Source organism: Crocodylus porosus, unplaced genomic scaffold (genome assembly GCF_001723895.1).
Source record: "Crocodylus porosus isolate Cpor-Errol unplaced genomic scaffold, CroPor_comp1, whole genome shotgun sequence".
In the NCBI taxonomy this organism is placed as follows: Eukaryota; Metazoa; Chordata; order Crocodylia; family Crocodylidae; genus Crocodylus; species Crocodylus porosus.
The window spans coordinates 57,058,163-57,081,893 of NW_017728918.1; the positions used below are offsets into that span (position 1 = coordinate 57,058,163).

Here is a 23,731-nt window from a genome sequence, read left to right on the forward strand (position 1 = left end):
AGGAAGAGCCCATCACAGCCCCCAGCTCCAGCCTGCAGCAACAGCCTGCCCCACCTCATGTGCGTATCTGGCACATGCCCCCCCATGCCCTCCCAGGGTGCACACAGTGGCAGGAGCCATCACTCCCCTTCCTTGTGCCCCCAGACAAGCTGCTCACAGCTCTCTCTCGCACCCCGACCTGCTTTGGCTGGGCAGCACTTTTCCGTGCCCCACTCCCTCCCTCACCACAGGAGCCTTGATCTGCCTCTCCCACCTGCCTTCCCCCACAACAGGCTTATTATAGCATGACTTATAGCCAGATGCTGCTCTCCAAGCTGCCAGGCTGTGCTCCTGACTGCATGCATGGTGAGGCTACATACATGCATGAGTAATTTATCAGCCACATTATCAGCCACATCAGGCAAAAAAAGCCGATTTCTGATACTGTCAAATTTTCCTGTATCGGTGCCAATCTAATATGGGACCAATGTATCAACTAGTGCACCTCTAATCTATATCCAAGGCCTGATCTATTAAATATGAACTTCCTTTTATTTTTTTTGTATATTTGATAAAATACTCTGAATAATTGCTACTTAAACTCTACTTGTCACTCTAAAAACTTGGAGAAATTTATAGCTGGTAAGCAGTAAAGCATTTTTTTTGAGAAAAAAATCTGAGATGAAGCTAAACTTAGCCTAAGAGCTATCTAGAAACATGATATTTCCAAAATTCTTTTCCATCTGAGATGTAAGTAGAAACTATCACAGTTGTGTTGATCTTTTCTTATGGAACAATGTATGTACTGATCTTTCTAGGCTTAATCAATAAGCTCTATTGCTGTTTAACATTAGATTTTGTTGACTCATCCACGGACTTCAGATGAGATAATATTGTACCACTGTGGAGTGATAAAGAGGTGGTCAGACATGTGAGTCTGAAGTCAAGCACAAGGTCCTTTTCTTGTATATTTGGTTTCCTCTCTGTTTTAAAACCTTCAGTTTAAATATTTTCTTTTTCTAATTCTACGCATAGCATCTGGCAAAGTAATCTGTCGCCTAGGAAAGCTCATGCCTCTCTGGACCAATTTATTTCTAAGATATTTATATACATACGTTTGTTTGCTCCGATGCACCAGAGATCCGATGCATTGGGACAGACTTGATTAATCAAGCTGAGGCACCCGCTGCTGTGTTGCATGCATTTGTATAAATGACGAACTGTGCGTTAGTGCTGAGAAAATGGCAATGGTGTGCTTTTGAACTAAAACACCTTCGATGCCCTAAGATACCACCCTGTTCCATCCTCTGGAGTGGCACTGTTCCTGTCTCTGGAAGTTCCAGGAGTAGTGGTAGGCAGTTGAACATAGTTGGGCACCTTCTTGTGGGATTACAGTAAGATTCCATTTTATTACCTCCTCTTCAAAGTGTATGTGACACTTTTGTGATGGATAATGAAGTAACGTGGGCTGCATGACTCCAGTGTATCTGTATTGATATTCAGTTCATTTGGTCAGCCCAAGATCGTGCTTGTCTTTCAGTATCCGTTAATTTAGAATAGCACAAACATGCATATATTGTTTTGGAGAAAGTGGATATTAGAGGAATTTTAGTCCCCCCCTTACTTAATACATTTGTCCATATTTCATCCAAGAGATTGGCTATATTATATTGTTAGCAGTTGTAGTTGTTGTAGCTGTTAGCTATATTATATTGTGTGCAGTTGTATTATTTTCCTTATTTTTGTTGATGGGTTTTTTCAATATATAGTTGTAAGATTTTATTCGACAGGAAATAAATGCTTAAAATGGTTATTTTTTGAACATCTGGTCTCAGTATCTAAATAGCATTCTCTGTTTATGGAAAAGATGTACAAAGAAAGAATCCCAAACATGGTTGCCAAAATTTTCCTGTATTGGAATCATAACTATATTTATACATGTAAAGCTGTGCTGGGGCTCCCTTTTGTCTTAGAAAATATAAAGAAAACGAAGTGTGAAACACGATATTAAAAATGGCTGTGCATTGGTTTTTAGCTAAATGCTGTTGGTTTTGCATAGCTAACAGGCAATAAAATGCTTTGTTTGCAGGTTAATGTTTTATAGCAGACAATCCTGTTTTCAACGCTCCTTCTAGTATTGTATTTGCCATTTAGAATGATAATCAGGCATTTTTACTTCCTTCGTGATAGAAGACAAATGAAAAACATAATCAAGATATACTAATGTTTGTGTAGCATTAGGAGAGTTTTTATTTTCTGCATTTTAGAGAATTTTTTTCCAGCCTATAAAAAGGTTTATGCAGAAGTTAATTTATTTAGATATTGCAGCTTGGTTGTTCTTTGAGCATCTGGCTATTGCATCTTTATTATTTACTCTTAACATCACTGAATTTTACTCTTCTGTGGAATGCTGGCACTGGTGATCTGACTTGGCTTTCTATTAAAGTTATCATTAAATGCTTTCCTCTGCTACTGTATTCAGCAATGAGTTTATATAAAATGGAATCAGGGTGCTACTGGACAAGCTTAACAAACTTCCCTAATACTAAGAATGTTTAGTGCGATTCATGGGTGGCATTTGTTGTGAAAGAAGATATTGAAATGTACATTGCATTGTGATGAATTGACTTTCAGAAGTGACTTTGTTTAAATAGTTTTGTATGTCTATACCACTAAGTTAGGATGCTGTATTGCTCTTTGTTGACTACTCCCAAACCAAAAGGATGGTAGCTGTTTGTGTAGAAGTACAGAAGAGCTATTAAGTTTTCAGCATAATATAAATCAGGGTGTGAAACTCGTCTGGCCCATGGGCCAGACGAATGGTGAGTGGTTGGCTTCATGGGATAGATCAGGCCTATGGATACCCTGCCTCCTCCCTCACGACCTGCAATGCTCACTCTGGCCAGATCGAAACATAGGTAGCAAGTGGGACCTGTTCTCGCTGTTCTGTGTAGGTCCCTTGCTGATTGGAGCACAGTCCCCACCTGGCTAGACAAGTGGCAGATCCAGCATTCAGGGGACCCATGGAGCCCCCAACTCAGAGTGCCCACTCTGGCCAGCCTGGGACTGCGCTGCTTGCAAAAATGACTTAATGTAATTGGTACAAATAGATATTAGAGAGGTTGGAACTGTTGTTTCTTCTCTCCTTACTAGGGCCCTATTCTGCTTCAGGTTAAAAAAAAAATTAATTTGCCTATAAATAAATGAGAAAAAGAAAAAATATATATATTAGGAAATTGACTGTGTTTATACTGCATGATTTTTAGAGTTCTGGCTTTAATGTGGTAATTTGCATTTCAACTAGTTGTAAAGTAATGTAATATTTGTTACTAGTAGGTGTATATTGCACTGTAGTTTTTTTCCCCTCTGTTTAAACCGAACTGGAAGATAGTAGTTTTGCATGTTTGCCTGTGTTGTACTGTTGTACATGCCTCGTACAGTAGAAAAAGTTCCGCACCATTTGAAGTTAATGAAAAAAAGCATGTTATCAAAGTTCACACTGCATGATCAAAATTAATTATATTAAAACATTTATTGTTTTTAAAGAATATCAGCATATTAAGGGCTTTGACTGAGTGCACTGATGCATTAACATTTTCTTTAACTCTTGCTGTGGTGAGAAAAATTAGCTACTAACAACTTATTTCCTTTTGAAACTTTTATAAAAGATCTACCTAAGTGTGCAAAGGATGCTAAATCTCCCTGAAAGCTTTATTTGCATGTTCCATAAATGAACCCTATTCCTTAGTAAATTGACTGGAAGTTTGCCTCAGAAAGTAAAGTAGTAGATAGTTGTGTATATTTTTTGTAGCAAAAAGACATCCTTCGATTTTTTTTTAATGAATTTGCCTGTTTTTACAACTAAATAAACAGTATTACCATATTACCATATATTATTCTTTTATTCTTCTATTCTTTTATTATTCTAAATTAATTATATTTTGTAAAGAAAAATATTTCATGAAAATATTGGTGCTCCTTATGCCACTTATTTCTGTATATTTTTCTTTAGTATTTATTTTTCATAACAATGAAAAAGTGCCTGGTAATTATTAGAGTACAGCAGAATGACCATAAAAAGTGAAACTAGATTGCACATATTTTTTTTGAAAGTGCCCAAATTGCTGTAACTAATTTCTATTTACCAAAATGTAAAAATCATATTTACTATAAATATCATATTATGTTTCACTTTACTGTCAAAGAAATATAACACAGTTAAAATTAACAGGAAAAGCAGTGGTTAATACTTTAAACTTCTCAAAAAGATCATAGAATTACAGAATGGGAAAGGACATCAAAAGTCATCTAGTCCAACCCCAGTAACTGTGTTTCATGAGAATTGTACGTATCTGTGAGGGCTTCCTACCCACAGCATTTTCAGGGATAAGTTGACCTGAATCAAGTGAATCCCATCATTTCTTCCTGTGTCAGCTTTGCTAAAAAAGTGAATTAGGAAGAAATCAATATTTCAAAAAATGAGCTCTGTTTCTGGAAAAGCAATTACCCAAAAAAGATCGAATGCTTGGTGTGCTGCAAGCTCTGCTCCTAGAAAATAAAGTCAATAGTGGGAATAGAGCGTGAAGAACATGCACTAAAGAACATTGTATCTTTGGTCCCTGGCACGTTACATTTATTTGCAATTAACTAGTTAGTTTTCAGTAAATTTAGACATGATACATATAATTATTGCATGATAAAAATGGCCAGCTAGCCATAAAAATGACCAACCAGCCACCAAGAAAAATGTAGAACATTTTTGTAGCTGGTTTCTCTCTTCTATCAAGGTTTAATCTGAACACGTGGCTTGTTACATATCGAGTGGTGGGTCTTTGCTGGTTTCCCCAGCATCCCAAGGTGCGCTGCTCCCTCCTCCACAGACCACCTATCTAGAACAGCAACCCAAGCTTTGAACATAGCCTTGGGCTCACAAATATAGCCTTGACAGGTGGTGGGGGATTCCCCATGAGGTTTTTTAGCTAACTATTACAGACAGTAAAAAAAAATCAGGATAAAAATGCCTGTCTGTTTAAAAAAAAAAAAAATTAAGAAATTTAGCTATCCAGAGACACAACCAAATTCCATTTGCTTTGTTAAGTTCCCTCTCAGAAAGAAGCTGGACAGCCGAGGTTGGTTGAATGACAGAAAAGAGCACAGCAACATCACTGGTGTATGGCAGGAATGCAGCAGTCCCTCAGGAATTGTCAGGGCTTTATATACTCCTCCTCCTCTAGCCATGTGCTGCTGCTGCTGCTACGTGTCCTGTAATACTGGTGGCTCTCAGGTAGGCCTATTTGCAGGTCTTTGCTGGGATGAGAGAAGTGAGGCCAGTAGGGTTGGGCTGGTGAGGGACACCATAATGCAGGGTGTATTCAGAGGCATCAGGGTATGAAGGTGAGTAGGGACTCCCAGGGTGGCGAAAGCATGGTATAATATCATTGCTGTAGTCGGGCACACTTGCCAACCCAGGTTTTTTTTGGTTTGTTTTTTATACTGCAAACGTTACTGACAATCAACATTTTTATTTTTTTACTGTATGTGGTGTTAAACCCCGAAATTTGAACCCAGCACTTATATCTGGAGCCTAACAGCAGAGCAGTACCTGGCCAAAGACTTACATTTATATTATGTGAAACATGTATTAGCAAAAGCATGCATCACTAAAAACATTTGGTTGTCAGTAAAAAGTTTGCAGATTTGTCAGCTAAATTTTTTGGGGGGGTTGGCAACCCTGTCCGCTCCCCCCTGCCCTTATTCCCTAACACGCTGAGCAAAGTGAGGGAAATCTCTCCCTGGGAATAGAGCAGGGTGCTAAGGATTCCCTCTCCCCATGCTGAGCAAAGCACCGAGTATATTGTGAATTACCCCCCTGGCATGGAGCTAGGCACATGAGGAAACCCCTGTCCTGCTTGGAGCAAGGGCCAAGGATTCCATCCCTCTTGCTGCATTTAGCAAGACCTCTCCCGCACACCCTATGCTTTGCTCAGTGCAGGGAGGGTGGGAGGAAATCCATGCCCCTTGCTCTGCACAGTGCACCTGGTATGCCTAGCTCTGTGCTGGCCAGATAATTTTCCCCCACCTGTCTAAATCCTGTGCTTTGCTCAGTGTCAGAGAGAGATTTGGTATACTTTGTTTGGTACTGGAGAGGGTCTTTTCCCCCTCCCAGTTTTTTGCCCAGCTTTGTCCAGTGCTGAGAAGGGGCATCTTTGGCCAGTCTGCCTCTGTGAAGAACAGGGATTTCCTTCCCCAGCAACCTCCTTACCCAGCTCCTGGGACCCAGCATCCTTTCATTTCTACAGTTGTGCTGCTGACCAGCATGGAGATTAGAGCGCTCCCCAGCTGGCCAGTAGGGGTAGCACAAGCCACATTGTAAACTGCACTCTGGACAGTTGCTCTTTGCATGTGAAGTTGTGCATATGGTGCAGTGTTTTTATGGCATAAAAAAGGCCATGGACTGATTGAAATAACACCTGCCAGGGACCTTTGAAATACATAGTGTCCTCCATAAATGCAGAACCAAACATGTGTACGACTGCTATATGTTGGCAGCTATTGACTACTTAGAGCCTTTAAACTGCAAATTGAATAGGGGTCTCTAAAAGCTGAGGCATGGAGCAGATGTCTACATAGTCATTACATAAGATGAGCTCTATGAGAAGGTAATTTTATGCCTTTCAGTTTTTTGTGTAATTTAAAATCACACTTTTTTTTTACTCTAAATATATTGGTTAATGAAAAGAGTTAATGAAGAAAAATCTATTACGTACTTAACAGTAAATAACTGCCATTCAACCCTGACAAGCTCTTCTAGTTTAGAACTGTCACATGTTGTGTGAATGACAAATTTTTAGAGTTGGGCCTATTTCAAATACAGTTAAAATATTTACTTCATTCTGCAATTATGCAGGAAGATTTTAATTATTTGCTCTGCTGTATAGAAAAAATGCCAGAAGTGACATAAGAAAGGTGTATCCACATTTAAAAAAATATATTAAAAACAAAATTTTTTAAATTAAAAAATGACTATTGTGACTTTGTGGGGTATTTTTCCAGTCTTAGTTCCCATATCTACTTTAATTTTATCACAAACTAAATGTCCTGTTTTTTTTTTCCTGTTCTATTGAATGGGCAAACAGGGGTAGATGGTCCCCCTCCCTAGAGAGGAGACGACCTACTAGTCCCAGGATTCATATCCAGCATGCATCTCCGGAGGATGACAGGTACTAGTCAACTCCTCCTAATTGAAAAGTGGTTTACTGCATCCTGCACTCTCAGAGAAGTATATTAAAAGGCGTTTAATAAAGTTTAATGTTGAGAATTCCAAAATAAAGTACCAGCTTACATTTCATCTCTGCCTTTTGTTGAGTTTTTATAAAGCACAAAGGGATTTATGTCCAAGAAAATATTCTAATTGTTTGAACATTCAAGTTTCAGCTTCTAAAAGAAGTTGTCTGGAAATAATAATTTTATATTAGTGGACTCTGCATTTGGTTTTTCTCTCATACTATAACTGTCGATTTCCTCCCAACCCCCGTATGGTGCTTTATAATATATTAATACATGTCAGAGCCTGGATGATAATTATCTTTTGTTTTCATTTAGATGTCTGTTGCTCAACAAACTGCTTATGAGAAAAAAACCTGGTACATGAAAAGAAAGATTTTTAGTACATATTAATTGGTACATATTATAATTGGCACTGTTAGTAAATTCTTTCCTAAAGTAATATTATCCACAGGTTATCAACTTTATATGCTGATTTGCCAAATGTGATAAATGTAAGAAACTTCCATTGTTTTCCTTTCTTGTGTTTTTATAATTTAAATCAGTTTTGGAGCTCTGTTGTTTTTGTAATATTAACATTTTTCTCCTGTCTTGTCTTATTTTTCTGCTATATCCACGCTTAATTAAAGCAGACAGATATTAATTCAGCACTTATACTGTAATGCACAAGTAAGATTTAATTTCTATGCCTTTAATCCACTGTAAATTATTTAAAAAATAATTCAATTCTTATTTTTTAAAATTGTGTGCGCAGAGTCTTATGGGGTTAAAACTATCACAACTCTCACAATGAAAGATGCAATTCAGTTACTTTAGTGCTGTTATTCTCTTTCTGCTTAAGTGTACCAACTGTAATTACATTTGCACCAAAATCTGTCTTGCTTTGCCTTGCATTTCTTGTGTTAGGATTATTGTTACCAGTTTCACTGAAGGCAATATCAAGCCTATAGGATTATCTGGATTGTATTTCCTTTTGCCCAAGTAAAATTCAGTGTTTTTACTTATAAAATAAAATTTATCAAGCAATTACTCCACAAATAGTTTACAGTTACTGAACACCTGAAAATTTTGATAGTCATAAAATTAAGCCCAATATAATCTATTATTATTAATACTACTACTACTAATAATAATTGATACTTTTATAAGGAAACTATTCAAGAATTAGATCATAATCTAATTAGATCATATAGTTTATTAATGTGGGCATCTTCAAGTGATTTTCTTTTCATTGAATTCCATGCAAAGATACTCATTAACTTCAGTGCATCTTGCACATAAAGTATACATCCCAAGGATAAATTCTTGCTCCTCCTAAAGTCAGGGGTATTTTTTTTCACTGATTTCAAAAGATCCAGAATGTCTCCCTGCTACTATAATATCTTACTGAAAATCTTATTCTAATAGTCTCAGTAAAATGTCACTGGGAGTTTTCTGGAACACTTCAGGACTTAATCTATAAAGTATAGCTGCCTATACACATACTTGGCATTCTAATTAATAGAGTTTGCTCTGTGTTCTATATAGAACTCTGCAGCATTGATGCAGTTTAACATGAATTAAGCCCCCATGTGTTTAAAAATTCTACAGGACACTTTAACTTAAACCACGGCAAATGAGTATTAGATAAAGTGTCCTTCAGCCACTTTTAAATTCATGGGGGCTTAATACATATGACACTGCAGCATTTTAATTAGAGCAACTGCACAAGAACTGCCATAATTAAAACACCCCCCACTCCACACACCTACAAGCATGTGTACAGGCAGCCTATATTCTTACCACTTGATGTGTTTTAGTTTGACTGAACATCACAATAAAGTGTCTGTATAAATGGAAAATTGTTTTGTACTGCTTTTTCATCCAGAAAAAATGGCACAGTCCATTTTCATGTTGAATCTGGTGTCTTTCTTTAGGCATTATAAAAGAAGCAATATACTACAGTCTTCTAATTTGCTAATCTAGCTGGTGTGACTGGTTGGCAGAGGAGTCTGAAAAAAACATACACCAAACCTTAGCTGGTTGCAGCCTGTCCACTATTTATTTTCACTGTTTTCTTCTCTATAACAGATGGAAGTTACAGCAACTTAGGGTCTTTGAGGTTGAGGTTGGATGGTAGAAGCTAGTGAGAGACTCACTGTATGTCTCCCCTGAGTTTGGATGCAAGTTTCTGAAGTAGTTTAACCTCTTTAGGCAGGGTAAAAATATGTATTTACACAGAAGTTAGGAGGCGGTGAACCTGGTGGAGCCTGAAATATAAGCTCACTCCCTGGTCTTTCCCAAAAGGTGATTCAGTTTTTAAATATACTTTATCTCATCAATAATTACAAGTCTATAGTGCAGAGGACTGGGATCAAGCTGATAATACTCAGCTACTGCAGTTATTCCAGACTTGACCTACAAACCCAAAACAGCTGAAAGATTCTGCTGAATTCATCAACAGTGAAATAGTTAATAAAGCTAATGTTTTCAAACCAATTAATATTCTCCCTTTCCCCTTCCTCTCTGTGCATTCCTTCTAGGGCACAGAATGTAAGACAGGACCAAAACCAAACTACATTTACAAAATTGGATTTTTTAATTTTTACATTTCACACTAATTATTTCTCTTAAATTTATTTTGCAGTAATTTTTTTTCTTTTCTTGGCTATTGCCATTTAGTACTGGCATTTGCTTTTCTTTTGATGTGCTTTTATAAATGCTTGTCAGGTTGGCAACTGATGTGGGAGGCTCAGAGTGACAGACTGGGCTGGCTGACTAGCTTTTCATACTGAAGTTTAAATCATTGCTTCATAGATAAATTGAATTTGACAGATGTCATCCCATTCTCATTTATGTACATCCCAGAATTATCATACAAATTGGTCCAATTTGCATTCTGTGCTCAAGATAACTGCAGGACTGAAGCAGTGTGAGTTCTTCATGAGCAACTGATTTCTTAAACATATGGCTTACAGATGTGGAATTTCTTAGTTTGATCATTTAAATCCAATATTTTCAACATCGTGTGTATTAATAATTATTTTGAACAAAATGGGCTGTTGAAGGGAGCCTTCAGAAATGATTTTGTTGTCCTGAAAATGATTGACAAGCCATGGCAGAAAAATCACCTCACAGTATATTTAGAGAAGATGAGAAAATAGATCACCATTCCTTTAGAGGTTAAAAATGTTTGGTTGTGTAATCTATTATGTGCTTCTTTAGGATATATCAGATAGAAGAACTGAAAGCATTTTTTGTTTTCATATTAGAAAATCTGGTCATGTATAGAACCTATCTAGATGGCTGGAAGAGTTTGTGATAACTGGAGAGCTCAGTGCATGGTGAGATCAAAAGTGCTGAGAAAAGCAAAGGGTATGAAAATCAAACATTTGACGAGGAAAGGACCTTTTTTCCTTTTTTCCCTTGTATTGGGAAACTCTAGGGTTTTATTAACATTGTGGATAATGGAAGCTTTTCTTAATATTCAGGACCCTTGTACTACAATTAAGATGGCAAAACTCTCAACAAGCCTCACTGAGGTTTTACAGAGTTCTTCCGGCAAAAACAGGAAACTTGATGTTTTAGATCAATATAATGTTTGTTTTTTTAAAAACACTTTAAAACCTTCAAACCTCCCTTATACAGTATGAAGAGGTAAAAAGAAAAAGTCCAAAATGGTCCAAATTGTATATGATCCTTTGAACATCACCTTTAGGAATTATTTGGGGGAAAATAGAAACCCATTTTTTCACAGAAGTTTCAGTTACATTTTAAGCTCTTATGAGATTTGGAGCATAAAGACCTTCACAAAATCCAGTTGTATTTATATAAAACAAGTGCTTTATTCAATCAGCCCAAATCAGGAAGAGATGCATACACACTGAAACATGTTACATATAACACTATTTTTTGTAATATAAAGCTTTCATCAGCAAAATGTACAGAACCACCCCATATTCATAAGTTTCTCCCAGAATATTAGAAATTAAACTTATTTTAAAAATCAGATTTGTAAAAATCCTTTTATCTAAACTGAGATGTGGAAAATACAGGTTAAGTGCTATAGGAGGAGAAGGGATATTTTTTTAGCCTTGACATTCTATCTTGGAACCTGATGAAGTCATCCAGTTCCAGTAAGGTAAGATAGGAAAAGATAGAAATTTACCTTTACTTGTGCAGGAATTAGGAGGTCAGATAAAATATGTATGCTCAATATGTATGTATGGAATACGTGACTGTGGCACCAGTAATCCAGCTATTGCCAATTTATTCTGTTGAAATCAAAGCTGTTGAGACTATCTAGAAGAAACAGAAATTTTTCATTAGGCAAATGCCTAGAATGACTGTATTAGATTTATGTTGCTTCTATTATGGAGGATCATCTTTAGAATACTTAACTCACCTGACCATTGGGGGAAATTTTGACCATCCCATCCTTCAATCAATTTGGACACTTGAGGAAGCGGACTTTGAGTACTGACTTACAGACTTTTTATCTTTCAAGGCATTCTCTGTAGTGAAGGATCTAGTGAGACCAGGGGCTTAGGTGACCATGAATGTAGTAGGCTTGTGTAGTAGTTTCACCTACAAATCCCCATATACTGCCTCCCTGGCAACTTTTGAAAGGTGCCTGAACACTCAGTTTTTATCCATATTAAATAAGGGCATTTATAGATGGGCATTGGGAGGCGGGGGGGGGGCACTTTAATTAGCACGGCTCTCAGAACTGTGCTAATTAAAGCACCTGGAGCATCACGTGCATCAGCATCCCCATGCTGATAAATGATGAGCTTTAGTTTAAAGTGCCCCACTGTCATTTTTCAGTACGGGGACACTGATACACATGATGCTGAAGTCTGTTGGAGCATGGTAATTACCATACTCCATATTAATTTCAGTGTGTCAGAGCAGCCTCCCTGCACATGCATAGAAGCCCTAAGTCACTGATGACTTGTGCTTCACCCACATCATCAAAGTTCTTATACTGATGGAACTGAATGGTAATGTTGTGTGGAAAAGACTGAATTTAGAAGGAATCCCATTATGAAGCCTGATGTCCCTATGTCAAAAGAAAAAAATAATCAGCAATTTGGCACAAAGCTGTTCTCCCTTATCTGGTGTTATCTTATGAAAGCATTTGATAATCTAGCTGTAGGAAACAAACGAATGACATAGTGGAATTTAGAGAGATTTTTGGCTTTTTTAAGGCATCCTTGCTAGAACAAGCAATTAAATAGCAACAACAGTTTAAAACCTAGCTATTTTTTTAAATATCTACCACTCTACTCATGAGCAGTCTTAAAAGAAAAAAGTATCCATTTCACAGTTCAAAGACTTTCTGTTCACCTACAGTCTACTCTGTCAGTTGATTAACAACCAGTGGGCTTGATTCATCTTGAAGTACATTCTGCCCAGCATAACTCCTGCTTGAGTGGGAGAATATGTTCTCATTCAGATTTGTAGGGTGCTTTATTTTTCTTCCAGCTGTGTTCTCATCATGATTAATCATATAGCTTTATAACAGCAATTCAGTGTTTGCTAAATGGATAATGACAAATAGCCTGACTCTGAAAATGCACGCATATAAATTACTTTGAGCGTCCAGGTAAATCACCTGAAGTCCATCGAATTCCCTGTAAGCAGGTGGAACTCTTATTTTGCTCCAAATAGAATCTCCAATGAGCTCCTTTCTGGCCTTTGGCTCTGTGAGTAACTCAAATAACAAAAAGATTCTGTTCCGGAAATTTCCTTGCAGAGACCTCTTGTGGTAGACTACAATGCCACTCCCATCTAGTACCCTTGTATCCTGAGTGAAGTCAGAATGTCTTCAGTTTTATGAAGAGCTCCAGTAGTTCTACTGTTACATTCACGTATCATATTTAATGGGACAACCCTGCATAAGTGAAATTAATGATGAAAGTTTCTGTAGGGTCATACCCAGTATCAGTAAAATTATTGTCTTTCTGGAGGGGTATTGCAAATAATGGACAAGAAAAATCACAAGAATTATAATTATTTCACAGGGCTGTTTAGTATTTGTAACAGGGGGCCTTCCCATGGCCGGTTTGATGCTCGCCTGCCCACCTGTCTCTGGGCTAACCGTCCGCCTCTCTCTCCTGCCATGCCATGATGATAAATGATTACAATGTTACACAGCCAGGAGGCTGCCCATTTTGAACCCCGATGTTAAGGGGAACATACTCAGCTCTGTTCCATCCCTACACTGCGACCCAAGCCTCACAGATGACATCCCAGGCAGCTAATTTCAGTTGTACCCTTCACCCATTAGCTGTGGTCGCCTCTCTGGGGCCTTCGGCTCCCCTTTAGACCCTGGCCCCATCTCAGGCCAGTTGGGATCCTGAGCCTCTTGCTCTTTGGGCATCCCTCACAGTGGGCCCTTCAATCCGTCTCTGGGTTCTGGCCCCAGCCTGGACCAGCCAAGGTCCCTCGGGTCAGGTCTAAGCTGCATGCCCACTTTTACTCTCACAACTCCAGGGCAACAAGTGAGCCATAGGCCTCTCTAAGCTCTGACAGGTCTGGGCATTCCCCAGCTAGGATTGTGCAGGGGCTGGAGATTATTAGGTGTCCCCAACCCACCTTTCACCAGAGAAGTAACTGGCCTGGCATTTCATGGGACTGCTGCACCACCAGCAGTCCCACCAGGCCTCCCTTCCCTGGCAGGGTGCAGTTTTAGGTCATGCCTACAACCTGGAGCTTCCTCCATCCCCATAGCCCCAGCCCACAGACCTCCAAAAAGATGTTCCTGAGCCTCAGCTCAGCCAGCTGATGTCTCTCTCATGGCTACCAACAGCAAACTGCTGCTTCCTCTAGTTATAGCCTGGTCTCAAAATGGTCACTGCAGTCAAGCACCCTGCTGCTGCCTGCTCCAGTGCTTGAAGTGGCAGGCACCAACAGTGCCTTGCCACAGTGTTAAAACTATATTCTATATAGAACCCAGCACTTTTAATTATGTTCGGACAAGTAGTAAAGATTTTTTCAGTCAGATATTTAGCAGTCATAATTTGGGGTTCTATGAAGAACATTCTAAGATGTCTTATTTAAAATTATAAACTTATTTTATACAATGGAGCATTATGGATTTTGGGGGGATTCTATATAACTGGTTTTATTACATGAAATCCTAGACTGACATAGCCAATCTCAGAATAAATTATCCTTTGTACAGTGATCTGTATTTGGCAACTCTCAGTCAAAAAGTAATTAATTTCAATTATGAGTTTTTTAAAAAAATGTTAAGGTTATTAAAATCATCTAAGCATAAAATTAAAATATTATAGGAGTCACCAGAGCCATATGTTGATTATTATTTGGATTAAAAATTATTTTTTAAAAAGGATGCTTGGGTCAGTTTGCTGGTATGGTGGTTACTGAGCAGTTATATACTTATCATTGAAATAAAACAATTGCCAATTATACTACAATTATTTATGACAGTTTCATCAACTGTAAACATATGGAAGGTATTTCATTAAATGTGCAATTTTAACAATATTTATGCCAAAATTTCACATCTTGATTTTTTTTTTTTTTTTTACCAAGCTTCATGAGTAAGCTTATATGTATTTTTCTAATGAACAAACTTGTAGATTTATTCTCAGTAAGAGTGAATGGCAGTTGCAGCACTACAGTGCTGCAGTTCAATTGTGCTCAATATACGTTTTGCCTTTAACAGCCTAGATGCTTTACTTTATTCATACCTTTTATTCTTACCATGTTGTCAATCGTTTTAAAAAATTCCCCTTTCATGTATAAAGTAAATCAGCCAAAAGGGACATCAGAAATACTGTCAATGATTAGTGCTGAATGTTGTTGGTTTATGTATCTTGACTGCATGTCTCCATCTTCACTGCATGTGACCATCTCTCTGTTTCTGTCCATTCTGTCCAAATTCACTTCCATGTTTCCAAATATTGTGAAGAACAAGGATGCTGGAGTCTTGCATTCCAAAACAAGACAGTATAAACCGTCTAAGTGCTAAACCTGGAGCAACACAGAGGTATCATTATTAAGTCAAATTTTGGTTCCAAGTAAATTGTTCTAGTTTTCTGAACTATAAATAATTTACTTTCTTAATAATGTGTTATATTCTAATTGTGTTGTTTAGTATGTCTTGTCACACTGTTTATATCTAAGTACACAATATAACAACAGTTTTTTTCATATTAACATAGTATTTATATATAGTGCACCATATTTTATTAAGCACCGTCCTTTTGACTCGATGTGTTTTCTGGACATGGGGTACAGGCATATAGGTAAAGAAACATTGACTTTCCTGCTTTTTTTTTTTGGTTATCAACTGCAAGCCTCTGTCCTTTTATCTGGAGCTTAGTTCTGTTTCCTGCCTTGTGATGTCACCCTTTTTATGATACTATAGTTTTCATTGAGAGAACCAGTACATAGAAGACCCAGTTATTTCAGAGAAGGTGCTCCTGATTTACAGTGGCATCTGTGAAAAGGGAGTCAGTCTCTCTATGCCTTTAAGGGTGAATTTTCCATATACAGATTTCTCTTGATTTATGCGGGTTCTTTATATGCTCATTGCATAAGAGCAAATTTGCATATTTACACCCATAATTCATTATATGTGAGGTAAATTCACTCGTGATCAGTATAGGCGCCCCCTCGCCGAAGCAAGTAAGTCTATGGGGGAGAGGAAAGGGCCATAGCCCTCTCGCCGAAGCAAGTAAGTCTATGGGGGAGAGGAAAGGGCCATAGCCCCACTCGCCCCAGCTGTGGCTGCAGCAGCTCTGAGAGTGGCCAGCACCAGCTGCCTGCAGCCGCTGGGCTGCACCGTGCTCCACCTGTTCCACCTGTGCCTGGTCTCCGCTTGTCCACACTCACCTCTGCTCCTGGGCTGTGCCATGCCAAAGGCTGTTGCAGCCGGGGCTGGGGTGAGTGCTGCACCCTGTGCTGCCCAGGGCTCTGGTTGTCTGTACTCACCCCAGCCCATGCTGGAGCAGCCCTGGGAATGGCTGACACCAGCTGCCTGCACCAGGGCACAGTGGCATCGGCCGCTCTTGGGGCTGCTGCAGCAAGAGCTGGGGTGAGTGGAAACAGGCAGAGCTCAGGGGGTTTGGGGCACAGTGCAGCCCAGCTGCTACAGACAGCTGGTGTTGGCCGCTTCCAGGGTTGCTGCAGCTGAGGCTGGGGTGAGTGCCTTACCACATGCCACCTGGGGCTCTCCTTGTCCTCACTCACCCCAGCCCATGCTGGAGCAACCGCAGGAGCAGCCGACACCAGCTGCCTGCACCAGGGCACAGTGTAGCCCAGGAGCAGAGGTGAGTGTGGACAAGTGGAGCCCAGGCACAAGGGGACAGGCAGAGCATGGTACAGCCCAGCAGCTGCAGGCAGCTGGCACTAGCTGGTGCCATGGCTGCTCCAGCATGGGCTGGGGTGAGTGCCGCTCTGTTCCCCCTGCTTTGCTGCCTTGTGCAGTCCTGGGAGCGACACCCCTCCCCCACACCCTTTCCCTAGTCCTAGCCTCCCTCCCTCCCTCCATCCCTCACTGCCATGGGAACCTATGCCTATTAGTTACTTTGTAAAGTGGGTTTGCTTTATGCAAATTTGATTTATGCACCATTCTCATGGAACACATGTACTGCATATGTCAAGGGAATCTTGTATATTACATACTCATAACAACAAAGATGATTTAAACAATTTATTTTCAGTGACCTGCTATAATATGTTGTTTTGTGGGAGAAAAGATATCACTACAAACCTCATAAGCTAATTTTTTTTCCTTGCTACACTGGTGTACAGAAACTGCCCAATGGTGTTCCATATTCCTCCTTATGGTATTATTTTTATTTTACACACTTTGTAGCAGTTGTGGTCTAGTAATTTAGACAGTTTTCCTGCAAAATCAGTGTTATTTGCAGTTATGCAGGTTTCCAGTGAAAACATTTTAGGAGGAAGAAACGTTAGGAACAATGTTTACCAAAGCCTCAACTTTATTAATGTAACACTAATGGAACAAACTACAGATCAATAATCCCTTGAGTGTACATCAGCTAGCAATCACTTCCAGAACTCAGAACTATTTTTTGGACCTAACCTTCCTTTCCTCTTATCGGGGCTAAAGATGTGAAGGAAAAAATTCTCTGCAGTAGACATTAGCATACCCAGCTCTACCCCATCTTCTTTAGAGGATACCTTCCTATATATTTTTTTTCGAATTTTGGTTTATTGAGGAACTAAACCCCTGATGTGCAAGTAACTGTACTTGGGAACCTGCTGGCTTGTGCATCACAATCTACCTTACCTACAGATTTCCTGTGGTCCTAATGGAAAGCAGGGGGAAATCAACCAACTAACAGACAAACAAAAATAAAAACCCAAGGACACGCTATATTACCCAAGCCAATCTAGCAGTTATTAAAAATGTTATTTCACAGCCTACGAAACCCTGCTCCTGTGGCATGGACATTGGGGTGAGTGGCTGAAAACCCAGAGCTTGAGAGTTCAAGGTCAGAGCAAAAGCACTCATGGCACTGCCATATCTGATACCAGTGAATCTTCAAATTCTGCTAAATACCTTGTCACAAGGACACAAGAAAGAAAAGGACAGCCTACAAAAGGGGATTGGTGGTATGTCTAGCCAGGCAAAAGATTTGCTGTGATGGTTTAGAAGTTGTTGATCTTATGTTTTTGTGAGGATAAACTAGAGAAAAATAAAGTTAACCTAATTAATTTATACCTGGGTGAAGCACTGAAAGTAGGTAGGAGGGAAATGTCAAATGAGTTTTAGTCTTGGAATTCTTTTGGTTGTTTGTGAAAGGCCTGAATGGAAGTGGAATAAGGAAGACAAATACATATATGAAACTATATAACTGATGAAAGAGAGTGCTATTTAATTGGTTAAGAAAGTTTTTCAAACTTTTGTGCAATCTTAGTAAGATTTTCAGTAAGCCAATCTTTCACTTGTATGAGGTGACATTCTCGTCACATTAGATTTTATTAAAGTATTGTTTTTACTTGAAAATGTGATTTAAAAACACTTTAAAAATCCTTCCCAGACATCACAAGTGCTTTTTTTCCCTGTTCCACTGATGCAGTAATTTGTGAAGGGACCATCAAAAAGATTTGATATTGTGTAGGTTGTGAGCTAGGAGCTGGTCTCAAAATGATGCAACTACCTGCCTTTTCCAAAAGACTGAACTAATTTTGTTTCCTTGCCCTAGTATGAAGTAAGGTCTTCCATTTGACAGCCCAATGCTTTTATACCACCAGACGTGAAAAAGTCCAATATGATAAAATCTTTGATCTTTGATTTAAACCCCTAATTCACCAACCCTTTCAGAAAAATAATTGTCAGTTTTTCATCTTTCAACCACACATATCATGATTTATGTAATGCATAATTAAAGCTTTATTCTTCATGTTCTCTATATTCTTTTTCTTCTTTGTTTACTTTTTTGGCATCTCATTTCACAGGCAGTCCAGAAAGGTGGAAAGATATAACAGCCAAAAACAGACTAGGAAAAGCTCTGCAGCTGAAACAGAAAGGTAGGATTGATGCTACAATGTGCAGCAACCTTTTGTCTTAATCAAATTGATTCCAGTGTTTGGAATATGACTCTGCTGCTACCTTTAAATATCACCTGTAAAATAGCAATTTATAAAAGTAAATTTATGCTGTCTTAGTTTGCAGTGTCAAAGAGTTCACATGTATATTACAAGATTGACCTTGTCTGCTATCTTGCCTTTTACATGTGTTCTATTTACTGTGTAAAATTCTTTTGGATAAATTACTTTTTTTTAAATTTAGGCCTTAATTAAAAGTTAAATATTATTGTAAATGTAGAGTGTAAATGAAATGAGTCAAATTCTGGACCCCCAAATCATGGGAAATTAGCACTGGATTTACTTCTGTAGGACTGGAATTTTGACCAAAATCTGAGCAGAACACAATTGTTCCTTAATGTAGTTTTCATTGTTTTTTCCTTCTAGTTTATTCCACTTAATAAAACCTTAATAATGATAAAGAAATCTATGAAAAACGTGAATAAATAAACAATACATTGTGTTAGTGTAATATAAAAGTTGTTGTTAAAATAACCAAGATTTTTAGAGTTTTGCATTTCTTTGTAGTTAAAATAACAAATATTAAAACATTGCCAATTTCAAATAGCAGTGTTAAGTGGACTATGATCTGTACCCTTTATTTGGTAAAGTACCTGCTTTGCATAGATTTCATAGACATTAGGGCTGGAAGGCACTTTGCAAGATCGTCATTCTAATTATAAACATATTAAAATGCACCTTTAAAAAGTTTGCAATTATATAAGGCTAATGTTGATGTTGGAAACTTAATTTTTACCTTATTGAGGTTTAGGATGTGTTAGACCATTCTAAGTAATACTGCCATGAAAATGCACCCTATTTGATTCTCTCTGCTCTGTGCACAACAAATACCTAAAGCATGTGACATGTACTTTGTGGAGCATCACTCAGTCACAGGTGTAATTATTAGATCAGGATAGCACCCCAACCTCCCCCCTCTCTGTTAGCTACAGTGCAGGTAGGGTGGCCACTGATGCATCCCCAGAATACAGGACAGCCCCTTGGTGATGGACGGACACCCATGCCCAATCAGTGGTGAGGGGTGGGGCCATCTCCTCAGCCAGTCAGTAGCAAGGGGCAGGGCCACCACCTCTCTCCCTTCCTGGCTGGCTTGGAGCCCCTCTCTTCCTGGCTGAGCATAGCCCTACCTCTGGGCACAGCAAATAGAATCATAAGGACAAATGACTGACATGCATTTCCACCAACGAACTGAACAACAGGACTTTTTGCTCTCCGTTCCTCTTTCAAAAATTGGTAGGGGACATAAAATTTAACACAGAACAGTCCAATATAAAACCAGGACCGATGAGCACTCCAGGTACAGCAGGGAGGCAGATATTAGCCTTCAGAATTCACATAGCAGAAATGAATGGGTGAGTTAATTTTCACTGCAGCGCTCCCTGGCAGGGTCCATTGCAGCCTAAACATTTCCTTACTGAGTGTTTATCACAATTTAGCTTTCATCTGTGATCTGTACATTGCAGGGATTTCATAGACATTACGGCTGGAAGGGACCTTGCAAGATCATCTAGTCCCACCCCCTGCCCAAGGGCAAGAAGCCAGCTGGGGTCAGACGACCCCAGCAAGACAATCATCCAAATTCATCTTGAATGTGTCCAGAGTAGGACACTTCTGGGGGAGTCTATTCCAGACTCTGGAGACTCAGACTGTAAAGAAGTTCTTCCTATGTCCAGTCTAAAATGGTCTTCCAGCAGTTTGTGACTGTTGGACCTTATTTTCCCTAGGGAAGCCCTGGTGAACAGACATTCTCCCAGATCCTGATATACACCTGTAACAGGATGGCATCCTAGGGGTTGCTGTAATCTCCCCTGATGCCCCTTACCATGCCCAGTTAGTCTACAAAGCACCCTCAATTCTCGCCCACCATGTTTTTGATGTCAAATATATATAATAGGGAGGCTGCCTGTTCATCTCCCTGGACACGGTTTTCATCTTGTACACTGGCCCCATTTCTGTAGCGGGTGTTTCTGTGCACCTCAGCCTTATGGGCTATGTGTGGCTCCAACCACCCCTTTACCATGTTCCAAGCCTCACTGATGGAACTGATGTTCTTCAGTCTCACACTGTCTCACTGATACTTGGGCTCTCTGCAGCCCTGTCTCGCACTGCACCTCACTGGCGCTCTGGCTCTCCACAGCCTTTTTCGCTCTGCACCTCACTGGTGCTTGGGTTCTCCACAGCCTTGTCTCATACTTGTCTCACACTGCACCTTCCTGATGCTCGGGCTCTCCACAGCCTTGTCTTGCACTGCGCCTTGCGGGTGCTCGTCAATCACTGCCCCCTCTCCGGGGCTTCTCGCTGACCCCTCTCTGGGGCTTGGGGTCAGCATGCCTCAATGCTGCATCCTCCCTTGCGCTTGGGTTGGCACACCCCCAATGCTGCACCTCCTCTGATGCCCCAGTTGGCACACCCCCAATGCAGTGACTTCTCTGGCATTCGGGTCGGCGCACCCCCAATACTGTGCCTGCTCTGGCACCCAGGTCCCCATGCTGCTGTGGACCCCCTATGAAGTCTCCTCTATCCCCTTATAGCTTCACCCAAGCCACCAGTAACAAAAGCAAACAAAACACAGGCCCCGGGCTATAACATAGATCTTAGCCATCTGGCTCCAACATTAGTCCTGCCACATCAGGGTTGCTGCATCCTTCCCCAAATCTCGGGCTGTACCTGCAGTCTGGGGTCTCCCCTCCACTTGTTCTGGGAGAGCTCCTTCCCCCCGGCTGCTGACAGGAGACTCTCCACCTGGCCTCAGCCGTGGTTTTTAAATGGGAGCCAGGCCCTGCCCCTTCTGGTCAGCTGACCGCTGGCAGACGTGGGTCACTAGCTCCCTCTGGTTGCCCTAGCAACCAACACCTGGGTAGTTATCCCAGCTCTACAAGTAGCAGGCACCTTAGTGCCCTGCTACAACACCCCTGATATACTTACAGACTGCGACCAAGTCCCCATCTAACCCTATGCTTTTCCAAGCTGAAGAGTCTGATGCTTCTCAGCCTCTCCTCATAATGGCCTGCTCTCTTGACCTCTTATCATGCACTGATTCTCCTCTGGACTCTCTCAAGCTTCTCCACATCCTTTTTAAGTGTGGAGCCCAGAGTTTGATGCAGTATTTCAGCCATGGCCTCACCAAAGCCATATAAAGCAGGAGAATGACATCTTGGGTCTTGTTTGAGATGCATTGGTACATGCAAGCCGGAGTTTTATTTGCTTTGCCAGCTGTAGCATCACACTGGTGACTCATATTCAATTTGTGGTCAGTCATGACCCCCAAGTCCCTTTCAGATGTAGTGTTAGTGAGTGAGGCACTAGCAAGCCTATAGGTATGAAGTGGGTTTTTCCTCCTGAGGTGGAGCACCTTGCATTTCTCTATGTTGAAGGTAGTCAGGTTTGTATCTGCCCACCGTGTGAGCCTATCCAGGTCCCCAGTCTATCCTGCAGTGTAACCTCGCTTCCCAATAATTTGGTGTCATCCACAAACTCAACCAGTTCATTTCTGACACCCAAATCCAAATCGTTAATGAATATATTAAGAGAGTACCAGTCTGAGGGATGCTACTCGGTTCCATCAACAATCACTCTCTGGATCTGACCACAGAGCCAATTCCCCCATTTTGCCATGAAGACATCATAGGAGTCAGCTTTTTTGAAAAATGAATGACAACAACCTCTCCCCACCCCCCCCATCCAGGTGATGCATCACCTGGTCATAGAAGGAGATGAGGTTGGTCAGGCACAACCTACCCAAAATGAAGTTGTGTTGTCTGTCTCTCAGAATGGCGTCTACTGTCAGCATGTTGTTAATGGATTATTTGATAATTTTTTTCCAAGATCTTGCCAGGGATTGAGGTCAAACTGATTGACCTGTAGTTCCCTGGATCTTCCTTCCTTCCTTTCTTGAAGATGGGCACCACATTATTCACCCAACCTCTTTGTTTTCAGAAAAAAAATAGGGAAAAAAAGGAAATTACTGTACTGAATCATGATTATACTCTACTGGTATATGGTAGGCTCTAACATTTTTGTCTTAGAAAGAGACACTAGAAAAGGTGTGAGACAGGTTTCTGGTAGGCTGCGTGAACAGAAAAAAGAAGTTGCATATCTACTTACATTATAGCCAGGTACAGACATTAGACTTTTACCAGTATAAGTTCTTGGAAACTGGTCTATATGCATAACAGAATAGAAGTTCAGCACACAAACGGCTTTAAAAATGGCAGAACCTGGTCTAAGATCTAAGACCCCGCCCCCAATTAAACAGTGAATTCTTGTTTTGTTCACTATCAATTTAAAATATGCCACTTAAAGGAAACTGTATGACTTAGAACAATTTCACTTCAGGCTTTTTGAATGTCTGTACCTAGCCTGTGGCTGTTGAGCACCTTCCACTGAATGAAAGATAGAAATTAATTTTACTTTCAAACACTGATTATAATTTATGTAATATAATAAACAATCAACTGGTGGAATTACAGAGCCCACAATTTCTATGATACTCTGTTCTTGGCCTGACTATGGTGATGGTTTGGTTTGATTTGTGTTTTTGGAGGTTTCATTTTGGTTTATATCCGAGTAAACAGAAATAATGTGCATTATACAAAAAATCCTCTCTATATTTGAGTGCATTGGATTTTTGCCATTGATGTAAGCAGGACAAGGATTTTTTTCCTGTGTTCAGAAAAGAAATTAATGCTTCATTAGACTCTCTTAGAATTCTTAGGGGATGTCCACTGTACATTCTGAGTCAAAGGCTCCTGCTACATGTTAGGTATATTATGCAACTACCTGGTTAATCATGCAATGATTTAGACTGGCCACACATGCCAAGAGTGGCCACACATGCAAAGTAATTATAACACAATTAACTGGTTAATCATGCAAT

General features: G+C 39.9%; 1 protein-coding gene and 1 long non-coding RNA gene across 13 annotated transcripts in view; one reads left to right on the forward strand and one right to left on the reverse strand.

The window, feature by feature from the left end:
- The window catches only part of RIMS1 (regulating synaptic membrane exocytosis 1), a 344,875-nt gene that overhangs the window by 166,862 nt on the left and 154,282 nt on the right, over window positions 1-23,731 (forward strand). For 5 of the 12 annotated variants that reach the window (XM_019537623.1, XM_019537626.1, XM_019537629.1 and 2 more), the window contains one exon: window positions 18,706-18,777. The exons of 3 other annotated variants lie outside the window; for them this stretch is intronic. In XM_019537623.1, the coding sequence (XP_019393168.1) occupies window positions 18,706-18,777 (72 nt within the window). Of the gene's footprint in view, window positions 1-7,115; window positions 7,200-15,184; window positions 15,263-18,705; window positions 18,778-23,731 lie in introns of all 12 variants that reach the window. 4 more of the 12 variants (XM_019537619.1, XM_019537620.1, XM_019537618.1 and 1 more) reach the window with 2 other exon arrangements.
- On the reverse strand, window positions 13,915-22,718 carry LOC109311790. Its single transcript, XR_002101617.1, has 3 exons — window positions 22,594-22,718; window positions 17,969-18,051; window positions 13,915-15,246 (listed from the first exon to the last, which is right to left on the reverse strand). It is a non-coding gene; the product is annotated as an uncharacterized LOC109311790 (long non-coding RNA).